General features: G+C 34.6%; 1 protein-coding gene across 1 annotated transcript in view; it reads left to right on the top strand.

Moving 5' to 3' along the window:
- Positions 1-16,892, top strand: part of pr (6-pyruvoyl tetrahydrobiopterin synthase purple) — a 43,393-nt gene extending 26,501 nt beyond the window's left edge. The window contains exons 5-7 of the mRNA XM_090390592.1: positions 2,362-2,418; positions 2,642-2,712; positions 9,901-16,892. Of these exons, the coding sequence (XP_090246718.1) occupies positions 2,362-2,418; positions 2,642-2,712; positions 9,901-10,030 (258 nt within the window). The 3' untranslated portion in view covers positions 10,031-16,892. The remainder of the gene's footprint in view (positions 1-2,361; positions 2,419-2,641; positions 2,713-9,900) is intronic.
- Positions 16,893-19,541: the final 2,649 nt, after the last annotated feature.

Below are 19,541 nucleotides of genomic sequence, written 5' to 3'. Positions count from 1 at the left end.
GTTTGGTAGTGATTTTGAGGAATGGTATGAGATAGAGGTGGATAGAATGAAATACTGCATTGGATATTGTTACAGACCTGGTAATGTGAAGTGTAGTGACCAGTGGTGAGCTATAAGGGGCTCTCATGAGCCCTTTGTTAACTTTTTCTCAAATTTGCGAGCCCCTTTGTTCTTCTTGTTTAATAATCTTGTAGAACTAGAAAATACCACTTTGGAATGTATACATGCTACTTTAAATTCATATGGATTTTCTGATAACTATATAAAAAATCATTTCATTGCATTTTGTTCTGTTGGAGCTAGTGTAATGTTAGGAAACAAATCAGGTATTGCAATCAAACTTCTACAAAAATTTTCCAACATTTGATTTGGCATTGTGCTCATCGTTTACACTTAGCATTAGACGTTTTGATAAAAAACATTAAAGAAATAAATCATTTTGAAATATTTATGGATAAATTATATGCTTTTTATCATCAATTACCAAAAAATCAACAAGAATTAAATACGATTGCAAAAGTTGGTATCAAAATTTTAAAGATTGGCCATGTGTTTGGACTACGATGGGCAGCTTGCAGTTTACGAACGGCTTGCTGTGTGGAGAAATTACCCAGCTTTATGCAAGCATTTTGCATTGAACGATGAATATAAGGGCTTTTTAAACAGACTTCTCAATTTGGAATTTTTAAAAGATCTAGCATTAATGATTGATATCCTACAGGAATTATCATATCTGTCAGAAGCTCTACAAAGTCGCAATACAAGTATTATAAGGACTAAGTTAGGCTTTTTTTTTTTTTTGCTCGATGATGCGAGCCCTTTGTTAAAATTTCCATAGCTCACCACTGGTAGTGATCAAGAAATATATAAGCAAATTACCCAAGCAGATGAAAAAAGGGTGATCATTATGGGCGAATTTAATTAGCAATGTAGACTGAGATGTGAGATACAATTGGAAATTATTACTAAGAAAATGAGTTTCTCAAGTTTCTGAGGGGCAACTACTTCAGGTAGTGTATAACAGAGGGCACATGAGGATTGAGGTTCTTGGATTTGGGTGGTTTCCAGTAGTGTAAGGACTTCTATGAGAGAAGGGTATATGTGGAACTACAGGGCTGTTGACTATGATAATATGTCAGGGCTATTTCAGGTATCAGCAAGTTGTGTATGGGGGGAGCAATATCCCAGAAGAGGAAAATCGCTAGTGGTGTGCCTCAGGGGTCTGTTTTATGGCCATTGCTGTTTAACCTGTATGCTAATGATATTGGGGAAGATTTGAATGGTGATATTAAGTTGTTTGTATGCATAATTGGTAAGAAGTATGAGGAGTAAAGCAGGTGTGGCCTTACAAGAAGACTTGAATAGATTGAGTGAATGGGCATGAGAGTGTGTGTGTGTGCGCCAGTTCAATGTTACAAAATGTAAGGTTTTGAAATTTGGGAAACAAAGATGGGATGTAGAATTTATGTTTGATGGGGATATATTTTTGGAATTGGAGGAAATAAGAGATCTTAGGGTGATGGTGGATAAGGATCTAAAATTTAGAGGGCACATTACCAGAATTGTGAGGACAACACAACAAATTCTGAGAATTATTCTGGTTCCATTATATAAGGCCTTGATTAGGCCACATGTGGATTACTATACACAGAATTGGTCTCCTAGTTTTGAAAAGGATGAAGAGATGGTGGAAAGGATCCAGAAGCAATTGACTAAGTAGTTTCTGATCTCTGGAATGCTGAATATGAAGAAGGTTAAGAAGATGCATTTTACAGAGTCTAGTGGACAGGAGGAAGAGGGGAAATATAATAGAGACGTACAAGTTGGTAAGGGATTGCTATAGGATTAACATATAAGAGATTTTTAATGAATTGGTAGGATATCGGATAATAAGAGGTCATCCCTGGAAGCTGTGAGCAAGGAAGTGAGAAGCAGGTTTTTTGCATAGAGAGCCGTGAATGAGTGGAATGCCTTGCCTGAGAGAGAGAGAGAGAGTGGTGTCTGCAGGAGAATTTGAATGTGTTTAAGGCAAGGTATGATGAGCTGTGTATATAACAAATGGACCTCCTAGATGAGTGTTTGACTCCATGGGATCTGAAGATAATGGTAATAATAATTAATAAAATAATTATTCATGGTGTTAGAAATTCTATTTTGATGTGATATAATATTGAGTAAAAGTAACTTAAATCAAAATCTAACATTTTCAGTTTTAACTTAAATTGAAATAATTATTTTAAATATATTATATTCTGAAATAATGTTTTAAATTTAACAAACATTATTGAGTTATTTCTGATTTATTATCCCTTAAAAAATAAAAATTCAGTTTTTTATTTTCTATTCTTTTTTTTTTTTTAGGTTGACAACAGAACTGGAATGGTTATGAATATATGTGATCTGAAGAGATATATGGAGGTAGGAGAATGATCCTAAAATAATTGAAAAAACACTTTTGATTGTAAAATAAAATAAAGATGAAATAAATTATGCCAAAGCATGTGAAGCACACACTAAAATATGTGTGCATGTGTGTAAATAAATATCTATATATATTAATATGTATAATAAAATCTTAGAAAAGATGTACTATTCACAATTGCACAGGATAAACTTTATTAACTTATACATTTTTTTTTAGATTGCTATTAGTGATGTACTTGATCATAAGAATATCGATGCAGATGTTTCTTATTTTAAAGACAAAGTGAGGTAATTTTTTTAATATACATTAAATAAGATTTTGAACAATTTAATTATTATTCAGATATTACGATTTCATTGCATGCCATCTTAATATCTCACTGAATTTTTAATGTTGCCAGCTGAATTTGCATAGTTGAATACAATTATATCACAGCAGGTTTTAAATTTTAGCCTGATGTGTTATCACCTTAATTTCTTTTTGCTGCAAATTATTAATTAAAGCAATATATTATTATTTTTATTTCTCAAGCATCTCAATGGAGTCAAAAGCTCGTTGCAAAGATCCACTTTGAGCATTGTTCATACAGTACCTATCAAAAAGATGGAAGATGTCATATTCCATCTTTTTGCCTATTAGTCTTTGTAGACCACAAACCTTCAATCTATTCTTATAAGGAGGATTCCATAGAATTGCTTCCATATTGGTCACTCACCTCTGATCCTCTTCACCATGTATCATTTCATGGAATCCATGTGACCAGATCAGCATGTGTGCAGTATTCCAAACATGATTTTTATTTGTATAAAAATAGGTACACAAGATTGTTTAAAATTTGATTTGAAAAAAAAATTATGTGAAAACTGTTTTAATGATGTAAAATTTTTGCCTTAGTATCGAAGGCATCTTCAGTATAATAACAGTAATGCACAATACAAATAACAAAAGCATTTTAAAACACATTCATCATAGCATAAGTAAGGCAACAAATGGCACAGTGCTTTTTTGTAAAACAGTGATGCCAGTGCTCATTCTTTGTTAGCAGGAAAATTTGAAAACTAAAAAGATCATCATCATCATCAAATTCCTGCCATGTATCCTCAAGAGGTGTATAGGATATTATAATAGTGCTACATGAAAAACTTATATCATTACTAACTTCCTGTCAACAATTTTCCTCCAAGTCAATATATTATCTGTCAAGACTCTAACATTATCAGATCTTATATTTCTGTCTTTTAAGGCACTTTTTACTGTATTATCATTGTTTTGCTAATCGTTCCTCTCCCATTCTGTTTAAGTGACCATACCACATGAGATTAGCTCTGCTAACAATATCAAGTTCTTTCCTAATATCCTCATTTTTAATATGATATTGCATTTGGTGCCATCTGTTCACACCCTAATCTTTCTCAACACACTCATATCTGTAGTCTCTAGTCTTTGGTCAAGTGTTTTTCTTCTAACCCAGCTCTCAGATCCATAAGTTAAAATTGGTTTTAACTTAATGTTTTGACTAATTTCTCTCTTATTCCATATAAATTTATCCAGTTGACTTCCTACCATACTAGCTTTGTTGGTTCTATTGTCTATTTCCATATTTAATTTACCATCTTCACTAAAAATCATACCTAAGTAGCTGAAATGTTTTATTTTTTCTGTAAGTTCTCCATTCACAATGCAGTTGATATTTTGAACGTTTCTGTCTATTTTCATTGTTTTTGTTTAATTATTGCTGATTTTCATACCAAATTTATTACAATAGTTATTCAGTTTAGTGAGGGAATCTTGCAGACTTGTATTGGATTTATTTAAAAGTATAACATCATCCTCATAAAATAAAGAACTGAGATTAACATCTCCAATTTTAATATCAGGTTTAATACCACTTTCCTTCATAATGTGATCCATATAAATAATGAATAACAGAGGGGATAATGTACATCCTTGTCTCACACCAGATTTAACATTAAACCATCTTCCTGTACTTCCTTCAATTTCTAACTGCTGACTTACAACTCAAATAAAGACTAAGTATTACTTGATATAATGCCCCATTGACACCATATAACTATAGAGTATTGAATAGCTTCTCTCTTGGCACCTTCTCATATGCCTTTTCCAAATCGACAAAATTTAAATACAGATCTGTTATATTCCCATGATTTCTCAACTATTTGTCGTAAAATGAAATCTGATCCTGACAGCCTCTATTTGGCCTGAATCCAGCTTGTTCTTCACCAAGCTTCTCTTCCACATTCCTTCTCAACCGTTTCTCAAGTATACTTGCATAAATCTTACCAGGAACACTCATTAGAGAAATACTTCTGTAAATCTCACATTCAGTTTTATTTCCCTTTTTATATATGGGTACTATGAGAGCTCTGCTCCAATCATTCGGAATTTGTCCCTTTGTCCAGGTCTTCTGAACTATGTAGGGTAGCCACTGCAAGAATTTTATACCTCCATATTTGAGCATTTCTGCTCAAATATCATCTACTCCTGCTGCCTTTCCACATTTCAGGCTTTTGATGGCTTTTTCTACTTCGTGTGCATATCTATTCCTGATTGCATGCCTGTTGTGAGTGTATTTTTTTTCACTGTGCTGTCACTGCTTCATTGAGCAATTTTTCGTAGTAATTACTCCATACATCGATGATATCTTTTTCTCCAGTTTTCATGTCACCTTTATCATCTCTAATTTCTTCTACAGCACTCTTTCCTCCATTTCTGAGCTTTTTCAGCAGCCTCCACAATATTTTGTCACTTTCCTGGTGGTGGAGTACTGCTTATGATAAGTATCGACCTATGTCCTCTAAGAGAGTGGAGACTTTGGAAGGCAGTGACACTAATGATTTTGAAAGCATATGGTGTGAGGTGGAGGTGGGCAAGACAAGGTGTTGCTACAGACCCAGGAGTACAGAGGGTGGGGACCAGGAAATGTTAGACAGGTGAGTTTGGCAAGTGCAAGAAGAATGATTGTTATGGGAGATTTTAACTACAGTAGTATAAACTGGGGAGAGGAAGATGCATGTAGCAATAAGGGAATGGAATTTCTAGAATTCTTGAGGGACAAATGTCTTAGGCAACATGTAATAGAGGGAACAAGAGGTTCAAGAGTTTTGGATTTGGTTATAGCATCAGAAGAGTTGATAATAACTGAGATGACATCTCTCCCACCAGTTGGAGAGCGTGACCATATGGTTTTGACTTGGAAAATGAATAGACATGCAGGAGTCTCAAAGAGACGGGAACGTATGTGGAATTATAAGGCAGGTGATTATAAAGTCTAAGACGTCAACTTGGGGAAGTTTCATGGAGGGAGGGATTGGAAGGCCAGGATATCATTAGTGCGTGGGAAATTATGAAAGAATATTTGTTAGCAGCAATGGTAAGTTGTATACCACGAGTAAACAAGAGGACACAATTTGGAGTCAAGTGGATGACAAACAATATTAAACAGGTATAAGGAGACAGGAGAGGAGAAGATGGATCAAGAGTATAAGACACAGGCCAGAAGAGTGACTAGTATGGTAAGGAAGACGAAACTGGAATATGAGAGAAGATTAGCCCTAAGATCAAAAGAAAATCCTAGGGAATTTTTTAGATATGTAGCCAGTAGGAGGAGAAATGACTATGGAAGAATGATATTGTGGGATAAAAATGGGACTAGAGTGACTGATGCAGAGGACATAGTAGAATTGTTCAATGACCACAACTATTGGAGTATTTCATCCTGGAGGAGTCAGTTTGAATGCTAGAGGGATAGGGCAGGTTCAAGGTTTAGAGGTACAGGAGGAGAGTGTGTTTCAAATACTGAGTACTCTGGATGTCAGTAAAGCTGTGGGACTGGATGGTATTTCACCACGAGTTTTGAGAGAATGTGCTAGGTAACTGACAGTGCCTTTGACTTGGCTTTTCAATGAAAATCTGGCTACTGGAAAGGTGTCCATGGAATGGAAGGAAGGTAAGATAGTGCCATTGCATAAGGGCAGTAGCAGACTGGAAGTGTCTAATTATCGACCAGTTTGTGTGTCATCAGTAGTTAGTAAGATCTTTGAGAAAGTAGTGAAGGACCATATATAGCATTGGGCAGATGAGGGTAATGTTATCTGTCAGAGTCAACATAGATTTGTGAAGGGCGCTCTTGTTTTAGCAATATGCTAGCCTTTTATGATAAAGTCACAAGAGCATTAGATGAGGAAAAGGCATATATTGCCATTTTCTTAGACTTAGCAAAGGCATTTCACAGAGTGCCACATGATAAGCTGATATTTAAGTTGCAGCACATGGGTCTGGATGTCAGATTGGTCAACTGGATTCAGAATTGGCTGTCCGATAGGTATCAGAGAGTTGTGTATGGTGGGGCAGTTACAAGGAAGCAGAGGGTTACAAGTGGGGTCCCACAGTGCTCAGTGCTGAGACCTATATTGTTTAACCTTTATATCAATGACATTTTCAGGGGATTGCAGGGGGGATGTTCAATTGTTTGCAGATGATGCAAAGCTGGGAAGGATTATTAGTAATAGTGCAGATGTGGCAGCCCTGCAAGAGGATTTGAGTAAGCTAGATAGATGGGCAAATGAATGGGGGTGTTGGTTTAATGCAGCAAAATGTAAGGTCTTGAGGTTTGGGAAACATCGATGGGACACTGCATACTCTATGGGAGGAGTTATACTGGAGGAAGTAGGGGAGACAAGAGATCTGGGATTGATGATTGATAGAAACCTGAAATCTAGGGGACATATTGCAAAGGTGGTGAAGGTAACACACAGGATTGCTGCAATAATGAGAAGGACACTGACCTGCAGAGATAAAACAGTTATCATTCCGTTGTATAAGACCCTGATCAGACCACACTTGGACTATTGTTCTCAGATTTGGTTCCCAGGATTTGAAGGGGATAAATTAACTGTGGAAAGGGTACAAAGGCAGATAACAAAGATGATTTCAGGACTGTACAATGATAGTTATGAGGATCGGCTGAGGGAATGTGGACTGCATCGTTTGGTGGATAGAAGAAGGAGAGGTGATATGATTGAGACTTTTAAACTGTTGAGAGGTGGTTACAGGGTTGACACTGGGGAGTTCTTTTGCTTGGTTGAACAGCAGGAAGGAGTGATGACAAGAGGCCATCCCTGGAAGTTACGAAAGGAAACTGTGAGCAAGAGGGTGAGGAAAGGTTTCTTTGCATGGAGGATGGTTGAACCATGGAATGCATTGCCTGATGGAGTGGTGAGAGCGAGAACGGTCAATGAGTTCAAGGAGTGGTATGATAGACTTTGTGTTTCTTAGGAAGGATCTCCCACAATGAGTCTTTTGACTCCATGGAGGCCTGAATAATAATAATAATTTCCTGATATTTATTTTCTATGTTATTACCAAAGTCTTTCCATAATTTTTGTTTATCCAGTTTTACCCAGTGTTTAGCTTGCTTAAATTTGTCTCTGGATTTTCTAAGAGTACAAGCTGACTTATTTGTCAGAAACTTTTGATATGCTTTCTTCTTTTCCTTTACTGCCTCTTTCAGCTCCTGTGTCAACCATGAAGTTCTGATTTTTCTATCCTTGCAGGCAAGCTCACCATTTGCCTCTCTGGCTGAATCAATCAATGTTTTCTTCAGAGCTTCCCACTGAATCTCCAAGGTTTGGTTCCTGTTCTCAAACTCTTTCATTTTTTCTTGTATAATGTTTGTGTATTTTAGTCTACAATGCAGATAAACATTTTTTTAATGTTTAACATATTAACCTTGTAACATAATTAAAAAGATGTGAGAAGAAAACTAAAAAAAAAGTTTCTGATTTTTTTACTCTATCATGTTATAATATTACTGGAATAAGGATAGCAAATTAATACCTTATTAAGACAATATGTTTAATCAAAATTTGCATCACTGACAGCCAAAGCATGGTAATGGCTAATGGAATTAGGTCTGAAACTTTTGATATTAAGACAGGATTGAAGCAAGGAGATGCCCTTTCACCCATCCTTTTTAATTTAGCCTTAGAGAAATATATTCAAGAAATTGTAAAATATAACATAAACAGAACAGTAATATTGTGATATGGAGATGATATATGCCTTGTTGGAGAAAATGCTGCAGACATTAGAACAACATTTAGAAAACTCAAAAATGCTGCTGAAAAAATAGGACTACAAATCAACCAGGATAACTGAATATTTAAATGTATGCAGAAATCACAGTCAACAAGAAAATGACCAGTTTACTATTGATAAAGTTCCACCTTCTTCAATTGATTACTCAAGATAATAAAATTAGTACAGAAATAAAAGCTAGGATATGTGCCTCTAATAGATCTTATCATTCACTACCCCATTTATCATCTTCCAAAATTCTTTTTGGATGATGATAAATGTATCATGCAGAGTTAAGACACAAGCTAATCATTAGATCTATTGTTTTATATGGAGCAGAAACCTGGAGCATAACAGACCAAGATGCAAAAGCATTGTAGATCTTTGAAAATAAAATCCTTAGAAAAGTCTATAAAAAAAGTCTGTAAAGGCTTGTAAGAGATAACATAACAGGTGAATGGAGAAGAAGACATAATCAAGAACTATATGAACTCTATAGATCCCTACTTCTAGTTTATGAGATTAGAGCATGCAGGTTGAGATGGCTTGGATATATGGAAAGAATAGGTGAGGGGAGAATGGCTAAACAAGCATTCAAGATGAAGCCCGATAAAAAGCAACCCAGAGGTAGATTATAGATGTGCTTGGAGAATAATATCCAAAAAGACTTAGCTGAGATGGGAATCCAGGACTGGAATGCAAGAGATCCAGACATAGCATGGTAATGTAGCAAAAAACCTTAGAGGTTCAGATAACTGAAGAAGAAACAGTGGAACATCACAAGCATAGCTTTCCCTCCATATTTGTTAGATTTTTCTCATTCAAATCGCTTTTTTTTACTTCCTGTCAAGGATGTAAAAATTTTTTCAAATTATTATTGTTATTCTATTATTATATTTCTGACCTTCCTGGAGTCATAAGACTCATTGTGGGGAAGTCAGCTAGACAACACTGTCATATCACTTCTTAAACTCAGGTAATGCATTCCATGGTCTTATCACCCTTCATGCAAAAAACATATTTCTTGCCTGCTTTTACTTACTGCTTCCTTTTGCAATTTCAAGAGATGGGCCCTTGTTCTACCATATGAAAAGTATCATTCCAGTAAAATCCTTTCAACAGCTTAAATATCTCAACTGTATTCTCTCTTCCCATCATTTGTCTTCTATTTACCAAACTCTGTAGTCTGCATGGCTTTAGTCTATCCTCATAATCAGTATTGTACTGATAATGAGGATATATTAAAGCCATGATATCATTTTTGTTATCAGTTTCTGCAGATTTTTAGACTGTAAATTTTCTATTATTTTCAAGGAAGTGGGTATGAAAGAGAACAGGGATTGTAAATTATCTTATTTTAACTTTTTCTTTTATTTCAGCACTACAGAAAATCTTGCAGTGTTTATCTGGAAGTCTCTGGAATCTCTTCTACCAAAAGGAATGCTTCATTCTATAAGGATACATGAAACGGATAAAAACGTCATTTGTTTTAAGGGGGAATTTCATTAATCATAATAATAAAATAATTGTCTTTCAGAGTTTTCTAAAAAAAGTTAAAATACATTCCACACACACATACACATACTGACAACTGAATTATAAACTTTTATTTTTAATACCGTGTTGGATCTCCTTTAGCCTGAATTGCAGCACATATGTGGTTTGGCATAAATTCTACAAGGTGTTAGATTGCATCTATGTCTACAGCATACCAGACATTCACTAGACAGTCCTTTAACCAACTCAGATTTGATGGAAGAGGACTTTGCTCCCAAATCTGTTTTTCTAACATCTAAGAACTCCATTGAGAATGTTCCATGCATTCTCAGTGGGGTTCAGATCCAGGCTTTGTGGTGGCCACAGAAGATGGTGGAAGTTGCTGTCATGCTTTCTAAATCACTGCTGATCAGTTCTTGTGCAGTGGACAGTAGCATTGTCTGTCATCCATAAAACAACCATCCCTGCTGGTTAAAAAGTCAACATTGCAGGATGGACTTGATTAGCAACAATGTTCAGATTTGCCTTGGAGGACACCTGACTGTCCAGCAACATCAGGGGACCCATTCCATACCAGCAGAACATGCCCCATACCATGACACCACCTCCAGAACCTTGAGTTGTGTTTACAAAGCAGGCTGGGTTCATTGCGTCATGGGGGGGCTCCTGCCAAACTCTCTGCTTACCATCAGTACAGAACAAGGTGTACCATGACTCATCGGACTATAAGACTTTTTTCTAGTCTTTCAGTGTCCAGTCACCACTGTAGATAGACTTTCTGGTTCTTTACAGAAATCAATGGTTTTTGTATAGGCATAAGAATGCCAGTTTTCTACCAATCTTTTACTGATCCTCTTCAATTCTCTCTCTGCATAGTTTGGTGAAATATGGGTCGGAAACAGCCTTCATTAAATACTTTGTTCAGTTGCTGCACAGAGGAAGTTCTGTTTGTCTGTATAAGCCTTCTCAGATGACAGTGATCTTGTTCCTGACAGACTATCTTAGGGCCATAATTACGCCTCTTAGACAAGCTCAGTGGGTTATTTTCCCACTGATTTAACATCCAGACATCTTGCTTTTGAGAAACCAATCAGCTCTGCTGTTTTCAAAATCATAGCTTCAGTCAGAATGGCACCCACAATAAGTCCTTTATCGAACTCCAAAAAATCTTGTTTTTCCCATTGTGATCTATACTATTGATGATTGCTGACTAGCAGCATTCTTAAATAGTTGCCTAGAACACATGATGATGCATGTGGCCAATTATTTTGCATGTACGCTGTGTGACATTTATGCACACTCCATAAAATATTTCTAATCCAGTGGCCAGTATGTGTACATAAAATTATAGTATTGAAACTGTACATTACTTTATTTATTATTTTTTTATTTTATTTTATTCTATTCGTTTACTCTCCAGTAAGTCACGCATGAATTATGGATGTTAACTTAAATTCAAGAAATATACTTTCTAACAGAAAAAAAAAAAAAACTTGCTACAATTTTCTCTCATCCATACACAAATAGTAAAATGCTATTTGTGTATGGAAAAATGCCATCTGCTATTGATTTAACTCTCAATACCTCAGGTCTAGTTCCCACTGATGAAAAACTTCAGTAAGTCAAAATCAGTTACAGTAGTGATCCTTCCCATAATGCATGCAGCATTCAAAAGGAAGTGCACTGCGTATTGTGGGATACTGAAGTACTTGTGTGATGTCTGCCTGTATATACAAGTAGTTTAGTTGAAGATATGTGCAAGCCACTTGAATAAAGGATAAAAATAATAATATAATTTCTTGTAAAGAATAATTTACTTAAAAAAGCATAACTTCATGGAATTTTCTCCCATTCTTTAGAATGGCTTAAAATGAGAGAAAAAAGTAGAATGTTTTCTTTTGCTTCAAGTGAAGAAAAACCAAGAGAGCAGTAGGATGTTTTTAAGTCTTTCCTAGAAAGAAAGAACAAAAAGCATAAAGTAATATAGAGATATTGGCCATTGCATATATTGTCTTCTGTATTGTCTGTATTGTCTTCTTAAATTTCAGAATACAAGTTCGACAGACATTTAATTTAAAAAATTTGCATTATTTGTTGTTTTTGTTTTGTTTGCATAAAATTGTTACATTCTGCCCTAATACTTCACAACACCTCACTGATGTTTGGGTTAGTATTGTTTCTGTTAATTACGTTACCTTTTTAGGGAAAAAAATAGATATAATTTCATTTTGTTTTCCACCAGAAATACATGTGTAAGAGTTTATTTTTTGCAATGGTAATTTCTGAATGGAAGAAAATTTCAATAGTGATAATTACATTCATTATTCCATCCATAAATATAATTTTGTGCACTGAAAACCAGTTACACTGAAAATCATTGAATTTGATTGATGGTGTCAAATTAATTTTGCCGTTATTGTAAATGGATTGTCACAATTTCTATTAGTTTCTCAAGCAAAAATTCTATGCATGTTTTAGGTGAGCTGAGAATTTTCACTGCAAAGGTTTGTTGTAAAATTTGCATCCAGCTTATGATTAATGAACTGTGTTATATATTTAGCATGTAGAGAAAATGAAACCTGAATAATTTGAAATTCATTCTTGCATTTATTATTAAAAACAAGAATTTAAAAATCCTAAATAAGAGGAATCTAGTTTCTCTCTTTGATATTTCTCAAGTTTACTTGCATAAATCTTACCACGAACATTTAGTAGGGAAATTCCTCTGTAATTTTCATATTTAGTTTTATTCCCTTTTTGTAGATGGGTACTATGAGAGATCTGCTCTAATCATCTGGAATTTAATCCTGTGACCAGGATTAAATTATTAATTATGCAGTGTAGCCACTGTAAAACTTTTATACTGCCATATTTCAGCATTTCTGGTTGAATATAATCTACTCCAGCTGCCTTTCTAGTGCTCAAAGGTCAAAGCTGATAACTGAGAGGAGATCACCCCATAACCTTTTCAGGAGTGCAGAGAACCAACCAGGACTTCTGACCTAATGTCCAATCCTCACCTTCTCATAGTGCAGCCTGTTAAGTATACTGAATGAACAAAAATCAGCTGGCAATTTAGAATTTAGCCAACCAAGTTGCTTTTCGTATTGACTTAAACCATAATGCAAAAGGATAGTATAATACGATGGTACTATATAATTAATTTACCTTATGACTAGCTTTCAAATTAATCTGTTATTTGTCAGGTATCCATATTGTCATTTCTTACAAATTTCATTAGTGAATTACATAAAATAATGTGGGAGGACTAAATTGCAATTTGTCTCATTCACTGAGGAGAGTATACATCTTTCTCTGTTAAAGCTGTAAAATCAAATAAACAGCAACATTAAACATTAAATAGAGGGAAGAAGAGAGTTCAAGGTCTAGAGGTGCATGGCAGGAAAATTCTCAAATGCTTGAAAAGGCTTATGTGTTCACAGTACATGTTATTTATTTTCACAGTATTGATGACAATGCACAACGATAAGAAAATAATATTTATTAACTTATTTGTTGATGTTTCGCTGATATTATATTCAGCATCTTCAGAGCACAAAAATAGTTTGTCACAGTATGTGAAACAACAACAATTTGGTATAACAGTGGATTTTTAGTTCCTTGTGTTGCCCATTAAATTTTTTTAAACTAGTCCCACTGTTATACCAAATTGTTGTTTCGTGTACCAGCAAAATATCAGCAAATAAGTTAATAAATATTATTTTCTTATCATTCTGTGTTGTCATCAATACCATGAAAATAAATAACACGGTAAGAAAAAGTTTTGAATACTGAGTACTCTGAAAAGCAAGAATAGTGATGGGAAGAGATGCCTTTAATAAAAAATTGAATTTATTCAGAAGTAAAATGGATAGAAATTTAATGAAAAGACTAATATAATATTATGTGTGGAGTGTTGTCTTATATGCAATTGAAACCTGGACATTGAGGAAAAAAGAAATTAAAATTTTGAAAAGCTTCGAGATATGGATTTGGAGAAGGTGGAAAAAATAAAATGGACAGATAAAATAAATAATGAAGAGGTCTTAAAAAGAGTAGAGGAAGAAAGGAATAAGTAAAGAAAAAAAGTAAAAAGGATAAAAAGAAGAAAGGGAAATTGTATTGGACATATCCTAAGAGGAAATGGAATAATCAGAGATGCCATTGAAGGTAAAATAGAAGGAAAAAGACCTAGAGGAAGAGTGAGGATAACAATGCTAGATGACATGCTGAATGGAGACAGATACACAACTTTGAAAGAGAAGGCTCAGAACAGAAGAAAGTAGAAGAAAAAGTTTTTGCTACTAAAAGAAGAACTTGCTCAATTGCATAATACCTAAGAAGAAAAAGGAAAAGTTTTGAATACTGAGTACTGTGAAGTCAATAGGGCAGTTTGAATTTTGTCTGTGGCTGTAGGGATTGTAGAGAAGTTGGTGAGAGATCATATACAGAATTGCACAGATGAGAGTAGTGTTGTCTGCAAGGGTGAGCATGGATTTATTTGAGGATGTTCTTGTTTCAGTAATTGTATTGCATTTTATGAAAAGTAACAAGAGCAGTTGATGAGAGAAAGTCATATACTGCCATGATTTTTGATTTAGCTTCTTATGAATCGAGATGACAGGCTAGTGAACTGAATTGTGGATTGGCTGTCTTATAGATATTGAGGAGCTGTGCATGGGAGGAGAAGGTTGCAGGTAGGGTTTACTGTAGGGCTTGGTACGGAGACCTCTGCTGTTTAATCTTAATGTCAGTGACATTATCATCAGGTTGCAGGGGAGATATTTAGTTGTTTGCAGATGATGCAAGGCTAAGAGAGGTTATTGGTGGTGCTGATGTTGTCCTTCAGGAGGATTTGAATTGGTTGGACAATTGGGCATGTCTCTAAATATGGAATTTGGGATCTATCAATTGAAAGTTTGTTGGTGGAATTATATTGGGAAGTGGAAGAGGAAAGGTATTTTGGGATGATCAATGGAAATTTAAAGTTTAGGGAACATATGAAGATGGTCATGGTAATGCAGAGGATTGCTGCCTTGCTGAGAAGGACATTTACTAGGAGATTTAAAAAGTGGTGATTCCATCATAAGGAGTACTGATCAGACCACTTGTGGATTATTGTGCTTAGATCTGGTCACAAGGATTTGAAGGGGATAAATTAACCTTGGAGAGAGTACAGAGATAGATAAAAATTATATCAAGACTCGAGGATAGGCTGAGCATATGTCAAATGCAGAGTTTGGTGGATAGAAGATGAACAGGTGGTATGATTGAGACATTTAAACTGTTGAGAGGTAGGTACTAGATTGAAACTTGGGTGATCTTTCATATGATAGGAATAGGTGGCCATTCCTGGAAGTCACAAAGGGGATGGGGTTATTAAAAGGGTCAGAAGTGGCAATGATGAGAATGTTTGTTGGGTGGGGGTTATGATAGAGCTGTGTTGTCTATCATAAGGTGGGTCTCCCACAATGAGTCTTGTGAGTTCATTGAGGTCCTGAATAATATAACAGTTTTAAAACTTTTGAAGATCAAAAATTCTAGATATTGACTGATACATGTACAGTCAGAAATTTTGTGATCATTAAATAGTCATAGATCTGACTGGCATGTGACCATTTAATGATCATACACCAGGTTAAAATGTACAGTTGTATCAATTATATTGTATAACTTTTACTTACATTTAAGTTTTAAGTTTTTTCTGTGTAAGAGGTATGTGTGTAGACTTACTGCATATATAATAAAGTATTTGGTATCAAGAAATCATTCATATTAATCAATTTGGATGACAACAGCTAAGTGTTCATTTACCTGGAAAGAGTAGTTTTCTTGAATGTAAATTAGTTGGAAGGAAAGTTAACTTACAGTTATTAATTTTTATGGGTATTTTGCCTATTTTAAATCCTACAATTATTAAATTCTATGGCTATTTTTTCCTATTTTTGTTTAGGAGTACCCCTTTTATGATGAAAACATCCAATTTTCAGAAAACATTCAATTACATATCAATATCAATGTCATAAAAGGAGTACTCCTTAACAAAAATAGCCATAAAAATTAATATTTATTTAACCTCTTTACCGGCCGAGGTGGATGAAATAATAGTGAGACCAACTTGCACTTCTTATCCATGTTATTCAATAGGTGTTACAGAATCATATCCAGATTTATCTGGACGTATATATACGTCCTGGCCGGGTGAGTTTAGCTAAATTCAAAATCCAATTTGATTAATATATATTTGAGTGTATATTAAATAAATATTTTTGATTGAAAAATTTATATTTATTAATTTATATTGAACAGCTAAGTTGCAAGCACATAGTATGAGCTGCACTCATACTATGTGCTTGCAAGTTTTAATTTTCAGTTGCACTAAAAATTAAAACTTTACTTTTTTTTTTGTGTCAAGAAGAAAATAACACTATTATTAAAACAACTCGTGTTCAGATGTGGACTTTATTTCTTTAATGATGATAATGACAATTTTGTGATAAATCAGTTTTTTATTCATCAAAGAGTTTCAGTAGCATTGTTTTAGTATATATTTTGAACAAGATATTTTACAAAAAAAAGTATGTTGTTTATATATATATATGATGTAATGAATGTAAAAGAATAATTATTAAAATTATCTTTTAATAATATGATTTTTATTTATATATATATATATATATACATATATATTCAACTCATTTATGATAATCTAATGTGTATGTAATGTATAGCAATTCTAAGCACTGAAATACCAATTTATTTTTATCAATATCAGTCCTTTTCATCACTTAAGTTAATAAAGAGAAATTTTAAAAAAAAACACATATGAGATGTGCATAGTTGTCAGTTTTATCAGGTAGAAAGACATATCCAAGCTAAGTTTTGGATTATGAATACTTCTTTTTTCTTACCAAGAAAGGAGAAAGATTTGGCCCTCTTTGTTTTTCTCTATTATCCTGTAGCTGAAGTATTCTGTTTTTATACCTTGTTGGTCTCTTATCTTAAAGTTTCACTTGGAAATTTCAAGTTAGCAATAATTCTGATCTGCCTGAACTATGTTGAATCTTATATGCAACTTTTTTTTGTTTCTTCATAATATGTATGCAGAATTTCTGGTAACCAGGGCAATTATAATATTAGTTCATAAAGGTTTCACTGTGCATTATTTTAGCAGTTCTTTCTTAACTACCTACTTGGAATAGCTACATAAAAATTCATATGAAATAATAAATTATGTATTACTCTCAACTTCTATTTACAACACATATTTGAAAAATATATTGAAATATTATATTAGGAAAGCATGCGATTCCAATGATTATTCATAAAGTTGAATTATTCGGTCCACCCAAGGTCTAAAATAAGCCATCTTGACATATACACCAGGAACATCTTGTGTGCCACAGCCAATACCCCAAGACACTAAACCTGCTACTTTCCAGACCCCTTGATGTTTGCATACAAGTGGGCTTCCTCCATCTCCCTAAAGTAAAAATTAAGTTGGGAAAAAAAAATTAATTAGCAAACACTTTATTTATTTATTTATTTATATATATAAAAAAGCTGATTTTATATTTATATATATATATATATTTATGTTGACCCCACATATGAAAGGTCACAAGATCTATAACACTACAGTGTCATGTGTGAACAAGTGATTAAAGAGAAAAATGTAGCCTGTTGATATGTTTTTTAAAGAGTGGGAGGTTGTTGTACTCAGTGGGAAAAATAGTATGAGGGAAATTGTTCTAAAGAATGAATGGAAAGAATGGAATGAAGGAAGCTGATGAGAAGTTAGTTTGGAACTGGACAATGTATGGGTGTTGGCCAGTTGCTGCTCTAGTTCTATGGTTAGAAGACAGTGGAGGAATGGTAACAGCCAATTCAAAGGAACAATGCCATGAACATACCTATAGAATGTACCTATAGAACACGCACAGCGTGTTCTATAGGTACGTTCTAATTAATGATATAAGGAATGATTCACAGACGTTACGAAGTTTGCGTCAATTTCAAACGAATTTAGAGTTTAAAAATAATTTATATGTCAAAGGGTTAAGGGGGACACTGAAGAAGGTAATAGCTGATAAAGGTGATGCAGATATCCTGCAGGATGATTTAAAGAAATTTGCATTATGGACATAGGATAATTGTCATCAATTCATTGTTACAAAACGGGAATTTATGCACTTTGAGATGAAAGAATTACATACTTTGTATGTAATAGTATGTAATTCTTTCATCCTGGCCAACACCTGATGGTACTGGATTGCACAAAATTGATGAGTTTAGGGATTTTGGGGGTGATTATTATTATTATTACCCCAAGACCTCATGGAGTCAAAGACTTATCTGGGAGGTCCTTTTATCACACACACACATCTCATCATACCATGTCTTAAACGCACTCAAACTCCTTGCAGACACCACACACACACACACACACACACTCAGGCAAGGCATTTCAATCAATAACAACTCTGCACGAAAAAAACCTGCCTCTCACCCCCCCTACTCACACCCTCTTTATACAGTTTCCAGGGATGACCTCTGGTTCTCCCCTGATCTTCCACTATTCTCTGTAGAACTTCTCCAGCATTGATCTTATAACAACCCCTTACCAACTTGTAGGTCTCTATCATATCTCCCCTCTTCCTCCTGTCCACCAGACTCTGCAAATTACATCTTCTCAATCTTTCCTCATACTCAACATTCCAGAGGTCAGAAACTAATCAAAGCCTTATACAACGGAACAAGAATCTCCCTACTTCTGCACGTCAGTGTCCTCCACATCATTCCCAGAAGCCTTTGTGTTGTCTTCACAATTTTGGCGATGTGTCCCCTAAATTTTAGATCCTTATCCACTATTACCCCCAGATCTCTTATTTCCTCTACCTCCAACAATATATTCTCACCAAGCATAAATTCTGCATCCCATCTTTGTTTTCCAAATTTTGAAACCTTACATTTTGCAACATTGAATTCACATCCCCATGTCCGTGCCCAATCACTCAATTTATTCAAGACTTTTTGCAAGGCCAACATCTTCACTACTCTTTATGGTTCGTCCCAACTTTGCATCATCTGCAAACAACTGAAGATATCCATCCAAATCCTCACCAATATCATTAATATACAAGTTAAACAGTAATGGCCCTAAAATAGACCCCTGAGGCATTCCACTAGTGACTTTTCTTTTCCTGGATATCGCACCCCTCATACACAACTTGTTGATACCTATCAGATAGTCAGTCTTCAATCCAATGCACTAATCTAATATCCAACCCCATCTGCTCTAGTGTTTGACTGTCAACTTATCATGAGGTACTCTATCAAAAGCTTTTGCGAAGTCCAAGTATATTACTGTGTATCCTTCTCCTCTGTCCAAGGAAGCAGTAATTTTATTGTAATAAGTAAGTAAATTACTAAAACATGACCTCCCTTTAGCAAATCCATGCAGTCCATCAAAGGTAATACCATTGTTGTCAACCCAACTCTGGATCCTAGTTCTCACAAGCTT

The sequence above is a fragment of the Typopeltis vanoorti genome, chromosome 3 (assembly GCF_054136105.1).
Source record: "Typopeltis vanoorti isolate ZY-2024b chromosome 3, IOZ_Tvanoo_1.0, whole genome shotgun sequence".
Taxonomy (NCBI): domain Eukaryota; kingdom Metazoa; phylum Arthropoda; class Arachnida; order Uropygi; family Thelyphonidae; genus Typopeltis; species Typopeltis vanoorti.
Note: the sequence above shows the minus strand (reverse complement) of the source record. Positions and strands in the feature narration are given on the sequence as shown.